The following is a 14,480-nucleotide window of genomic DNA, read 5'->3' as shown; positions in this document are numbered from 1 at the left end:
TTGACGCTACGCTTACGCGGCCGCTCTTCTGATTGAGTTGTCGTTGAGATCGAGACTGATCAGATGACGTCATACATATACGTCATACATTGGAGGGAGATTGTGATTCAAGCTGGAGGAATTCCTTTGTTGAGCCGCTAGAATCCGAAGGAAACAGCGGAAATTGCCTACGACTATTTAATGAATTTAACGGTGATGAATAAGTGCGAAAAACGTTTTGGCTTTATAAAATTTGATGAAATGACCAGGGTAAAAGTTTTATTACTGGCGGTCAATTCAAAACGGCGCAAACATTTAAACAGTGAAGATAGTGAAGCACGATTCAAAGTGTAGTACACCTTTCGTACTTTGAGCGGCGATAGCGGGATAACGGTGTGGAGCTTCGAGGATCGGTCTTCAGTTCCCGGACCAGAAAGGTGGGGCCTATGCAATGTCAAATTTCATCAAAATGGTGATACTGTCCCTTTAAGTCGCGACCCGGGGCCCGACCTAGAGCCAATGAACGAGCAAGTTCGCTCCGACCTTCCTACGCAGTTCGCTCCGACCTTCCTCAGCGTGTGAACATGCGTTTCGGGACAGTTCTGGTCCGGCCTCAGACCTACCGAGGGTCTGGTCGAGACCCGAAGAGAGGTGTCCCCCCCCCCCCCACAGCGTCCAACATCTTCCTTCCGGATCTGCCAGTGACTTTAACCAGTGCTATCAAATCCTTTCCACGGAATTTCCAGCATCGGGCAGGCAAAAGTCATCGAGCGAGTCATGATGTACATTGTTTTTCGCGTGATTCCCGTGGTCGCATTACCTATATATTTAGGCATTGAGATTCCCACAATTTTGGAAAAGGTTGAGAAAATCTAAGCGCAATAGGTTTTATTTTCACTGTTCCTCCAAAAAAGTCATCTTAAATGGCTCTCCGAATAGCAAAATTCACAACAGTGAAGGATTATGCTCCGCTGGCATAAGCATTGCGCCGAGTTGGTCTCACCGCGCAGAACAATCAGCGCAGACCGACAGCATGTCCCTGTTTCACGGCTCTGCGCTACAGCGCGCTGCGCATGGCGGTGCATTGGGTTTCCATGGAAACATCAACAAACTCGGACGCTCGTAACGCTGGAGCTCGTAACGCTGGAGCGTCGAGCCGAATTCGTCTCAAACGCCGCACCAGTAGAACAGCGCAGCGCGCTGGCACTGCAGCGCCGGGCCGTAAAACAGGACCGCTGACGGGAGGCCAGTAGAGGCCACTCAGTGAGTGTCTGCAGAGGCCACTCAGTGAGTGTCTGCAGAGACCTCTCGGTCCGTTGTGTTCTAACTGTCGGCCGAAGCTGTACCTCGTTGCGCAGCCGAAACTCCAATGGACGATGCCTCTGCATCGATACCGATGTTAATAAAAGGATGTGCGTCTTGGAAGGTCGATCGCATTTCTTCTTCGCACTTCTTCGCAGCGGTTTCTTTTCGCTTCTTGAGCAGGTCGGCCAAGTATTTGAAGCGTTGCATGCACTCCTCCTGTGAAAAATAGGGTCGTGTAAACATGTGAGTCGATAAAACTGCACATCATCACACATGCAATTTATTACACAGCCGACAGACCGCGTATTTACAAATTGCAACCGAGCTGTCTGACCGGCCTCGGGGTCAGACGCGCCCGCCCTCGCTCCGCCCGACCGGCGTGACCCCGTGACCTTGAACGAGTGTGGGGCCGGTGTCAGTGCGTTCAGAGCCCGATACTGTGGCTGGTGCCGAGTAGTTTGAGCGGCGCAGCAGTGGGTGTGCTTGTGTTGTACAGTGAGTGAAACAAAATGCCAGTTTTGGAAAAGATGAAAACGACTCTTCTCGCCATGCTGGAAGACAGCGAAATCAGAGCGACGCTGCGAGGCCTGTTCGGGATCGAGGAGAAGGAGAAGGAGATCAAGGAACTAAAGGAAGAAGTAGCTGCTCAAAAAGTTCTTATCACCGAACAGAACGACAGGTTGTCCGAGCTCGATCAGTACTCGCGTGGTAACTGTTTAAACTTCACCGGCATTCCCGAGGCCCGCGACGAGAATGCGGTTCAGCTGGCGATCGACGTCGCAAAGATGGCCAACGTCAAGTTGGATAGGGTCGACATCGACCGAGCTCATCGTGTGGGCAGGCCCCGGGCGTCCGCCCCGGGCCAGGCTCCCCCGCCTCCTCGTCCGCTGATCGTGAAGTACGTGTCGTACCTGAAACGGGAGGCCGTCTGGTTTGGACAGAAAGAACCCAGAAGCGCAAAGCCGCCACGGGGCTCCAGCTTGACGGAGGGAACCATGAAAAACGTATTCGTTCAAGAGAACCTGACGAAGAAAAACCAGGAGATTATGTACCAGGCAAGACAGCTGAAGCGTCAAGGCAAACTGTGGGCCGTCTGGTCTGATGGATGCGTCCTCAAGGTAAAAAAGTCCCAGCAGTCTGCGACGGTTCGTCTCAGCTCCAAAGAGGACCTGAGCCAATTCCAGTAGAGCCGGCACTATCCGTTGTGCTGCTGACCGGCCCGAGGACCAGGTGCAGCTTATAAGCGGCAATTGGTGGCGCACGATCCTGCACATCCTGTCTGTCCTTCCCTGAAAAGTCATCTTTTCATTCCCTCTTCCTGAGGTGAGATCGAGACACTTGGTTTGAACTCGCTTCCCGTGTCTCGCCATCGAGATGCGGGTGCGGGACTCCTCTCATTCAAAGGGTGCCAACTGCCAACAGTCGGCTCCGGCTAACCTTGCCATCAAGGCGCCGGAGTACCACAAATCATTGCATATGTCTGTATTCAGTGTCCTCGCCATCGAGGGGCTGAATCAGGCAACGGCTGGCACCTTCCTCAACCTTCCTCAACTTCCTTACTGTCCTTACTTGTTCCTGATTCTGACCTGGACCGTTCCTGCTGGACCTACTACTATCCCGGGTAAGTCACCTCTGTCACCGGCCGGACCGCCGGCTGCTGCCACCTGGCGGTGACCGGACCGCCGGCTGCTGCCACCTGGTGGTGACCGGGATGCCGACTAGTGTCGCCTGGTGGTGACCGGGCCGCCGGCTGCTGCCGCCCGTGCCTGCCGGACTGGGTACAGGGACCCGCAGTTGCTTCTGTACACACTAGTATTTCAGCGTATTATTGGCCTGTGACACCGTTGGAGGCGAATTGGAAAATGATTGTGTGCTTATTAAAACCACCATCTGAAGGGCTTTAAACTGATGTGCTGCTCTCCTAATTCAGTGAACTTTTTATGGCTATATCAGCAAAACATTGTTTTAAGCGCTTTTTCCTGCCCCATTCCTTCTGAAACCTGGAACCGCTTATTCCATTCACTCCTGCCATCTGACGATGGTCGTGCTGATTACTAGTTCCGGCGCTAGTAACTGCTCCAGTTTTGCACCCGGCACAAACTCAGGCGGCGCCGTGGCTCGACCAGTGAGGGTCGGACCGAGCCGACTGCCTGGGGCGCGGTTAGATCTCATCGGACGCCGTGCTGGGGAAGGGGACGGGAGTGAGGGGAGGGGAGGAGGTGGTCACGTGGTCCGTCCAAGCTCGCAGACGACCTGTCCCGCGCCCAGCCATGTTCCGTGATCCAAGATGGCACGAGAGCTGTGGAATGCCTAGAGGAGACGCTTCGAAAGCGAACTTCAGCAGCACTAATTTACCATATTCTGTGGAGATAAATGAATATTATCTTAACGTAGAAAAAAATGTACATATACCTAAGCTGTATAAGCTGTATCTTTTTAAAAGCTATAAATAGGATTATTTTTAGGGACTTATAGGTTTCGTATACACAGTGAATTGTGTTACATTAAGCGGTTTCGCTCTTATGGTTACTAACTGAAGAGTTATCCTTTTTTCTCACAGGGAAGGACCAAGGCTATAGAACTCCAGGTAAGGACACCAGCCGTTTGACCTTGAACGCCGCCGGCCGGCCGATGACGTCATTGGAGGCAAGCCGGCTCGGCGGACGCATCGGGCGAGCGTATAACGGAGGAGCGTTGGAACGTTGCGGGAGCCGGGGAGAGATTTTAAAGCGTTTTTTGCATACCACCATTGTTATGTTGATTGATCTAGACTGCATTCTTATAAAGCTCGACGCATCTTAGGCCTGGATGGTGCGTACATTTGTAGAACGGTCCGACGTCCGTGGTCGAAGCTGTCTATATGTAGGTACCTAAGGACGCCAAGACCGGTACAATAACGGCGACCTGATCCCGTCTCTGGCGATTCTAGGACTCGTTAAGACCCAGGCCGAGTCTGACCCGTCTATTTTAGGGAAACGGGGTGGGTGAATTGACAACCGAATACCGATGGTTAGAGTGGATCCCGTCGTCGAGCGATGGTTGATTGACAGACAACACATGTTGTAGTGGGTGGGCGGATAAGCATCAGGGATAATGTCTGAACGTAGGCAAGCATAATTGGTCTGCCATATTGTTTAGGAATATAAAATCGTAACGGAGGTCCTTGAGGATATTATCTTTACATTACGAGGATTCGCCACCAGTGAAATTACTAAGTTGTTAAACCCTCGGTCCCGGGCAACTCCGGGGAGCTGCAGTATCCGGCGGCCACCTCGTCGACTCGCAGGTCCTGTGGGCTTCCGTGATTCTTCAGTGCTTCACACATAGAGGCACAGGTAGCGTAGTAGGATGTGGGATGTGGTGTCTGTATGCCTCTTCATTGTAGGCACGACGTATACAGCGCCCGGTCCCGCCGAAGCTCGATAATCGACCGTGACATATTCTTAACTGGCGGATCCAGGAAGCGGTCTTGAACACATCGGGGGGCATACCCTAAACAGGTTTCTGTGAATTAAAAAAAAAACATCGGATTTCGATTCCTTGCGCACTACTGTGCAGTTCGATCCATAAAATTTTCCTCAGAAAAGTTGTGAAGTTTTCGTTTTGTTCTCGAAAAACGAATTCGTACGCTGCCCCGGATGTGGGCCTGTGGGGGATAACATTTGTCCCAAACGCCTTCCCTTGGATCCGCCAGCGGGTTGCCCCACCCTGAGCTTCACTAAAAAGTAAAAACGTCTTAAAATCCCACCAGAGAGCCCGATGGTAAGGTCAATTCAAATCCGATAACTCATCTGTCTGTCCGCCTAAATTACTACGCACCGTACGGCACCCGGCCCCGTCGGAGCTCTGAACCGACCGTGATATTTTTGGTTTTCCCCCATCCCAAGCTCCATTAGAAACGTTCTCTCTCCCCATCAAATTGCTCATGATGTCATTTCAAATTCAATACCTACCGGCTACCTCATCTCTGTCTGCCCGCCCATTCATTGCACACCTTACGGCGCCCGGCCCCGCCGGAAGGATCCTAGCGCGCTGAGTGGTTGCCTCCAGCCGCGTCATCGCGAGGCCCCGCGAGGCCCGCAAATGAATACATTGCGTGAATAGCCGTGTCGCCCCCCTGGGAAGGACAATACAATAACAGTACGAATAAAACCAGACGTTTCGCACAAAAAAGTGCCTCCGTCAGTGGCAAGAAATAAGTAACTACTGGCAGCATACATGTTTTCTTTCGATAAAATCGATGAAGTAGTTATCTTTACTTTTTTAAGATATATTTTCAGCAGTTTTTTAAGCACATCATGGAAGCTTATAAACATTTGTGTATTTTATCGGCAACCCGGCTGGCCAGACCGAGACGGTGCCGCATATAGTTCTCATCGATGTTAAACCTACACTTATTTTTCTCCAGTGACGAAGGCACGTTGTTGTCCGAAACGTTTGGTTTTATTCGCATTGTTTTTATATTGTCATTGTCCGTGAGAAAAACATACTCATATGGACTGGTCTCAGTTCATGTAAATAGAAATTGTTTAACATTCATCAACACAGATAAAATGAACATTTACCCTCACCACACATAGTTATAAGTAGAGGTATAAAGACCGCGCCCCCTGTTTTTCACCAATAAATCGCGGCAAAGCGAAGGATTGCGACGATTCTTTGGTGCCCTGGAGTAAATCAATTTTACAACTTCCCGGAAAATTAAATAGCCGTTAACATTTTTGCATCTTCTCCGAGAATTTTAAATCCCTTAACCAAATTACCTTTAACCTGTGATTATTTTTCTCAAGATCATGTCAGGCTAGAATAGCAATTGAAAGTCAGCGCACATCTTCTGTGTGTTTCCATAGTCGTTTCGTGATTAGGGACGTGACAACATGTGAAATATACTATGTAATGTTTGTCTCATTGATTGTTGTGGGTGCCAAGGTCACGTGAAACTCGGGCTAAGGTCATTTACTTGAAATGATCTCGGTTAACTTCCTTAAATTTACACCTTTTTACTGTGGTTTTTAGGAAGTGTTGATTTAAAATTTAGCACCCATTTTAGCATTTGAAAACTAGGCATACTTAGGTATCAGTTATAGTACCTATGCAATATGTTGCAAGGCTGTAAGTGCTGGTTAAGATTCTATGGATAGCCGGCAGAACGCCTAATGGGTGATCTGGCGTGACCCGTCCTACCCCAAATGCTTTGATACATCATCTTTGATCAAAGCAAGTGCAAATTCGGAGTCAGAAGCAAGCCAAGTCCCAGCAAACCTCACTTGTAGAAATTCTAGCAGGACCCAATTTTCCGTGCTTTTGGGTTATTAACCTGATCTGGGAGGTCAACATGACCTAGGATCTCAACATTGACCAGAACATAAAAATAATTGGCTTTCTCTCGTCAGCGATGACCAGGACTCTCAAATCATCGGATTTCTCTCGTCATGAGCTGAGCAGCTTGCTCTTTTTTTTTTTGCTTTTTCAGCGAAGCTCTGGCTCTTTTTATCAAGGGCCGAATGGCTGAGGGTTTCTACGCCCCTCCGCTACATGTAAGACGCTGAAAAGAAATATCTAAATGGGTGAGGGTTAAACATCGATTGGTTTTTAAGTGCCGAAACCTGAAGCACTTTAACCCTCGCCCTTGCAGGGCATTTTCATAACACAGGGGCAGGGGGGGTCGATGCGACCCCCCCCCCTCGCGATTGGCTCCTATGGCACCTACAGGGTGTCCCATAAGTTCGTTCTCACCTAAATTTTACATTTTTAGGCTCTCTTGCTTAAAGGCACGCTGAAATTGGTTCGTAACTGAGCTTACGTGGTTGCCATGGCTGGTAGAAATATGCTCCACAGTAGCTAATTTCTGTAGACAAAATAGTTTTTGCTATAGAGCCCGCTTCCTACAGAGACGGCTAACGCAGCAACATAGAGGTCTCCGATACGGGTACGTCTCAGTATTTAGTCAGCACGTGACCATTCGCGACGATTGAGGGTGATTGAGGCCTACCAGTCTGTAGCCAATGTCCATCGCTAACTAAACGCACAGTCAGCAAGTGACGCCGATGATTTGTCGGGAGTCAGTCATTGCAAGTTTATCCTTTTTTCCAGTCAGCCCTCAGGAGTGAGCCAAGTGGCCAAAACTGTGTCGCGCCAAAGTGGCCATCAAAAAGGTCAAAGGGTTACAAAGTTGGCAAGCAGACTTTTCAGGATGGATTACCAGCTGTCTAAGAGTGTCCTTTCGGGGTACATAACTCAAGGTGACTTAAGCTTTGCTTACCGGAGGGCACAAAACAGTCAAAAACGCCTAAAAATGGCCAAACATGAGTTTCGTAATGCCTGAGGCTAAACAAAACAGAGGGCTGATGACATCAACCAGGTCATCAGGACTAACTAGTCCACGTTCGAGATGAAACACCCGTCCAAACCCGAAAACAACCCCATAAGGGCGAAGGAGGAGGCCTCCGTTTCGTCTCGTTATGTTTCTATGCAAAAGGACAGGGTCACTGTGTTGTGGGGTTATAGGCGTTCTGGAGTTGACCAAGTTGCAAGTGGCAACCCAGAAACAGTTTTGGGAAGCAGAATGCTTTTCCAAGAACATCTAGGAGGAGTTTCAGCCCTCAAGCTGAACTCGAACCGCGAGTATGAACATATTTATAGAGGAGAGAATGGCATCCGGGAGGTCGTAGACCCATCTTCAGGCAAGACAGTGCATCAGTGCATAGGTCAAGCAAAGCTTAAAAGCGGTGCAAGGAGACTGTGACAGGCGTTTTTGGCAAGATCACATGCCAGGCACCTCATTGGATCAAAATTTCATAAAAATTTGTTGTTTATGCTGAAATTGAGGCTCGTCGAAGCGTAGCGCTGTTCCAGCCTCGAGGAGCTCACGGCGCATGTCAAGTGAGTCTGGGTTAACTTTAAGCCTGCTATGCAGCCAAACATGCCGGTTGGCATGCCGCAGCATGTATTCATGTGTTTGCCTATTAAATGGGGAGCACGTTGAGGGGTCGTAAATATATCAAAACGCAATGTACTCTGTTTCACATGCAAACATAATGTGAGAACGAACTTATGGGACACCCTGTAGAAACACCAAATTTGGTAGGTAGGTGGTCCCCCTAGAGTTCTCGCCTCTGTGCTAATTTGGTTGCTCTAGGTCAATATTTAGGGGGGTTTTGGGGGGTATAAATGTAAAAATTTCGCTTAAAACAGGTCAAAAGTTTTTCGCTTATAACTTTTGATCTAATCAAGATAGAGCAAAAAGAAAAGCACCTGTGAACTCAGCACGTCAAGGCGCGTCGAATGATATACTTTTAACTTTGGTTAAGTGTACATAAAGTTTTTCTTAATTATAAAGTAAACTTTAATTATAAATTAAGTTCAAGTTAACCAAATTGCATCATATTGCATATCATTTGATTTGGCTGATCACCAGGGACACAATGACGCCATTTTTTAAGCTTTAGCGTCATTATGTGCCAAGTTATTGGCAAAAACGTCATTTGACCTCAGTTGACCTTATTTGACCGGACCCGTGGATAAGTACACCAAACAAAGAAACAACAAGTGACCTGCTGTTAAGTACTGTGGTTTCAAAGCACAAAAGTGATAGAACGAAGCGGATATCTACAGTATTTTCCGAATGTAGTATTTTCCCATAGGCTTAACATTACGACGTAATGACCTCTAACTGACCTCAGGTCAATGACATCAAAAAACCCGGAATATATGTTATACAGCTCGGTGAACTTAGCACATCCTGAAATTTTAAAGGAAATCAGTGGAAAACTGTGAGTTGGACAGGTGCAACAAGAAAATTGAAATTTGACCATGACCTTGTACCGGTTTTTCTGAGCTGGTGACCTGACCCAAGGTCACCCGGACCTGAAATTTTTAGGTCATATGTAAAAAGGCTGCCCCATAGGCTGTGCCAAATTTGGCGGCGCTGTGCGCCGCCGTTTTTACGCTATCTTCGAAAAACCTTAGGGGGGGTCGCATCGACCCCCCTGCCAGAGCGAGGGGTTAATTAAAGGTAGTGTGCCAGCTTTCCTGGACCGTATGGAGTTAATGGCCCAGATAAGGAGAACCGGATTTTTAGAACTTATCCATACCTTCAAAACTCATGGAAACGTCTTAAATTCTTCAAATTTTGAGTACCCCAGTGCGAAATTCGCCCCGACGGGTTGTCGGTCGTACCCCAACCACATTTCACACCACTATGAACAATAAATGCACACACTGAAATCGCTATTACCGATATGCTCATCCAATCAAGTTTCGATAAACCCGTTCATCATCATCTCCTGCGGTTTCGAACACGCCTGTTAGGTGGTGCGGTAGACCGCGCCCAAAGCCAGGGCCCCGGTAACGTGAGGTAGCCGAGTCGGGGCAGCGTGCGCTGACCCAAGCCGGGGCCGCGCGTCCTCCCGGTGTCATGTGATAGCCCGGGGCTGCCCGCGGGGATGCGGTAGACCGCGCCCAAAGCTGCGGCCCCGGCTTGGGTCAGCGCACGCTGCCCCGACTCGGCTACCTCACGTTACCGGGGCCCTGGCTTTGGGCGCGGCTTCTGCTCATACTTTGTGGTGCGGTGGTGGTGCGTCGGGCCGCGCGCTCTGACTTCGGCCAAGAAAAATGCGTCAGCTGATCATTGTCATTTCTGCCACTTGCGTGTGGTGAAATGGGGTCATAACTTAAGAGACGGCTTTTTCATATCAATTATTTTACATAAAATCATATTTCAAACCATAAATAATGTTCGACAGCCAAATAAAAGAAACAATACCAATACAGGCTTACAGTTTAAGGCTCGACATTGTGTTGTCTACGATTAGACAGCTGATAACTCATTCCCGTACGTCGTAACTCTATAATGACCTTTGCTTATTGTCACATGTGCGCCGCATTCGTGATTGTTGCCGACGCCTGTTTGCAGGTCAGCCCACTACAGTTGTTATACATATCGAAAAACCGATAAATTTTTAGGCGAAAAAGGCACTATTCCAGGCCCATTTTTGATTTTCTTTGCGATATTAGGTAAAAACAGAAGCTTCTTATCCTAGGAAAAATAAAATGGGAAATCTTTCAAAGGTGGCACACTACCTTTAATTTACTTCGATAGCAGTTTTAAACACCAACGAGCTCGAATACTATAACTTCTTGAACAATGTAAGCACCACATAAAATGAATCGTGAGAGAAGCGGCTCAAGATTAAGGAACTATGAGACACTTAATAAAAAACGGCATAGATTAGAAACTGCACCTAACTTGCACTGGTTTTTAAACCTTTTCGTTGCAGACTGGTAGATTAAATTTTAGGGTTGATTTCAGCTGATGCTCAAAGGATGTAGAGCTATTCATTCGTTCATTCATGCGACCATCCATTCATAAAAGAAGCCAGTGATAAAATTGTTCATTTTAGATAAGTGTGAAATACAATAAAAGTTTAATGATACGGCAAATTTGACAGCTTTTATAATGAATAGACAAATAACTTTAACAAATCAAAGTTGAGAGCCCCAAATACGTAACACAATTGAGGGCATTTTAGGCCATCACAGTATTTGTCAACAATTGTTGTTGGGGAGACTGGGGAGGTTGGTTGCTGGCTCATAAACTGCCCCCCCCCCAAAAAAAAAACGAAACCGATCATCCGCGAAAAGAACTATTGAGCTCGAGCCGAGGTGACAAATCGATTTATAGGCACGCAGGATGACTAACGATGCCACTTTTTGACTTCTTGTGTCAAATAAATTCCATCATCTGGATATCACGTCAACATTCTATTTGACATTTTGCAACAACCGTATGCTATTTGGCGCGACTAGCCTCAGAAATGTTCTGAAACTAAAACCGTTTCTTCGCAATCAACTTGGCCCACGTCATCCCAGCTTATGCACGACAAAAATGAAATAATGCTTCAGGATCACTGGCCTGAATTCCAATGCTTAAAGTTTACTCAAAACCGGTGTGGCTGAGGCACTATTCGCTACATCTCGTGACGGCCACCATTGTGTTGCATTTTTTCGGTAAGCTATAAGTTAATAAGGAAAGGATTGGCGAGTGGGTTGAAAACAGCCCTCACCCTCCACCCCCCCCCCTTCTTCTGGAAACATAAATAACCGAAAGATCTGGCGATGGTTTATCCACCTCCTTTGCCGCCGCGCTGCGAGGCCTCGATTCGTTCGGTATGTGGATTCCTGAGCGGTCCTCCCGATCCCCGGAGGCAAGGTGAAAGGTCATGGCCTGTATCAGAAATAAGAAATTTATACGTTGCTGAATATGTTTTATAGTTCTTCCAAGGCCTTGGACACCGTTTTATTATATCTGATAAGCATTGCACTTTCTTGTCAATCAATACATTCAAAGAAAACTTTATCATAATATCATACTGCGGCAATTGTAATTCTGCTTACGGTTGCCTCTTTATGATACGGGCCACCACCACCTCCACTGCGCTGGAGCTCTGGCGTTCTACTCCTCCCCGCTACGGACCGGCCCTCGGGCTAGGTGTGTTAGTACTGAGCGCAAACGTGTAGTAATCACGTGACTTTCATTCACGTAGCGGGAACGGAAGCTATAGGCGATACCAAGGACGGGCTCTGGGGAGGCAACCGGCACAAAAAAATAGCACGATTGTAGTTTTGGAAGAATATCTGTTGCGGTAAGAGGAATTATACAAAACATACGTCCTAGGAGCAAACATGTGTTATTCCTCCATACTTTGCGCTACATTTCCTTTCTTCAATGGGCAGCACTTAGCAAATAATAGCACAATTCTAAATTGGTAATATATGTGTACAGTAGCAACTGCGGGTCCCTGTACCTGCCGCTGTCGCCGCCGACCGGGTCGGTCACTGCCTTCGCCGCTGGTGGCACGGTGTTGATAAGGTTGTGTACCCATGGACTCACTGGGCTGGGAATGGACGGGGAGGGATGGGGATGGGGGATTGATGAAGTTCTTTTCTAACAACTGTATCGGTTCAGATTTATTTCCACAACTGTACTTCTACATTAGTTGCATTGTGTTGTTACCCTATGTTTGTTTGTTTATTTCCCTATGTATAATGTATGTGTGTTTCACCCTATGTTTCGTTATGTTTAGTGTTTTTGTGACGTCTCAGCAGTACCCGAGTACTTCAGTATTTGCTGGTTTACGCTTGTATTATTTTCAGCAATTTTGTTCCGTTGTTTCCATTCATCTGTTTGACTTTTTTACCGTTCATTCGTCGTTTTGCAGTTTGCTTAGTTAATTTATTCGTTTAAAGTGATATCTTATGTTTTTTGTTAGAGCACCCGCTGCTGCGCCGCCTGAAGAGTACCTGCCTAAAGAGTACCTACCTATTTCTATTTTCACGGACTGCGGGCGGCGGGCGGCTCCGGTCGGGTCAGCTAATTCATCATCATCATCATCACCACCAGCACGGTCGTTTACACCGGCTCAACACCGGCACCGGAGACAGACCAATCACCATCGCGCACGTAAATATCAATTCTATAACAACCCGCGGCCGACTGGACGAGCTTTCACACTTCACATTGACCCATGACATTGACATACTTTGCCTATCAGAGACTAAACTTGACGACCTGGTGCATCCTTCACTGTTCGCTCTAGACAACTTCCATCAACCATTAACACATCACAGAGACAGAAATGGAGAGGGTGTCGCCATCTATGTCCGCAACAATATTGCTGTAAAGAGGCTGGCATCCCTTGAACTTGACGGACTGGAGTGGGTATGGTCAGTGGCGTAGCCAGAAATCAGCGAAAGGGTGCTCGAGGGGGCGACTTTTTCCCTTGAGAGGGGCGCCATTGTCAGCTAGTGACAAAAAGCTAGTGTCTGTCTAAAATGTAACTCTAAAATGATAGTTTTGCATAAAATAGGCATTGATTCGATGCAGCTCGTCACGGGGAGTCTAATGGTGGTCTTTGTTTTGCGCTACGAGGTCTATAATTGCCAAAAATCGAGTTTGAAAAATGTTACGTCATCAATTTTGAACAGTTTTTTCGCTATAACTTGGCCAAGAAAAGAGGTATCGATCTCAAATTTGGTATGTAGATAGAAGGCGGTAGGGACTATCACATATATTCCGTTTTTTATATTTAAAAATTTTGTTGGATTTTTCGGCTATTTTATTTTTTAAAAAAAACTATTTTTGATTTTCAGGGGTCAAAATCCAAAAATTTAAAAAATCAAGGCAGCAGTTTTGTAGCCCTTTAAATTCTACATCTTTAATGTTGAAACATTTTTCTGTATCTCTAAAGCTGTAGGCCTGACAGCTCTTCCCGCGAAACCTTTTTTTGGGTCGAAAATGGCAAAAATGACGTCACTCTGACGCCATTAGCGGCCAACCTATCATAGCCTTTGGAGAAATTATTGGTCACAATGTGCAATAGCTATTCACGGGAGGGTACCGTAAAGTGGGGCTATTTGAAACGGATTTTACAGTTTTTGGACTCTCCCTTTAGGACGGTTCATATTTCTTATAGCATGTAAATTGCAAAAATGTAGTTCTCTGTGAGCTCTTTCATAAAGGTGCATTTTGGTTCAGCTAGTAATAATGATTAAGGTTATTTTTTATGTTAAAGCCTGTCTCAAATAGCCCCATAGGGTGGGGCTATTTGAGACAGTTTTAGTTGCAAAGAAGTTGAAGAAAATTGGTCACGCTAGAGGTAATTTTTTAAATGCCATGCATTTTGAAATTGAATTTTGATCATTTTTGCAAAAATTGTTTTTTTCAAAGACTGTTACATGACCTTTATATTCAATCTTTTCCTTTTTCGTAGGACACTTCATTTCGGTAGGGTATACAATTGCATCACTATATGCTAAGGCTCTCATAACATGTGTCCCATAGCTTTCAAACTGACAGGATGATCATCAAGGACTATCTTAAAGTCTTTTTTTTCGATTTCAAAGTGTATTCAGGAAACTTCATGCAATATACAGCACAGTGCAAAATCACAGCATATAACAGACTACCAGCAATTACGAACAAACAATCCACACAATCAGCCATGCACCGTCAAACAGTTTTGTTGATAAGGAGGCGAGCTGTGATAGCCTGATAAGTGTGTGGTTTACATGGTCATCAGTTAACGACTGGACTATGCTTTGCAATAATCACTTCTGCTTAAATTAGCTCTTGTAGAAGCAATGATGAAATCATGCACTGTTGCACCAAAATCAATAGGTAGGTATTGTTTGAAGGT

At 46.6% G+C, this 14,480-nt stretch overlaps 1 protein-coding gene across 1 annotated transcript in view; it reads right to left on the bottom strand.

Moving 5' to 3' along the window:
* Positions 1-852: 852 nt before the first annotated feature.
* Positions 853-14,480, bottom strand: part of LOC122391119 (dnaJ homolog subfamily C member 1-like) — a 121,869-nt gene continuing 108,241 nt past the window's right edge. Inside the window, exon 3 of the mRNA XM_043384783.1 lies at positions 853-1,500. Coding sequence (XP_043240718.1) covers positions 1,303-1,500 — 198 coding nt within the window. The 3' untranslated portion in view covers positions 853-1,302. The remainder of the gene's footprint in view (positions 1,501-14,480) is intronic.

This window comes from Amphibalanus amphitrite, unplaced genomic scaffold (genome assembly GCF_019059575.1).
Source record: "Amphibalanus amphitrite isolate SeventyFive unplaced genomic scaffold, NRLGWU_Aamphi_draft 000422F_arrow, whole genome shotgun sequence".
In the NCBI taxonomy this organism is placed as follows: Eukaryota; Metazoa; Arthropoda; class Thecostraca; order Balanomorpha; family Balanidae; genus Amphibalanus; species Amphibalanus amphitrite.
This window is presented reverse-complemented; position numbering and strand designations above follow the sequence as displayed.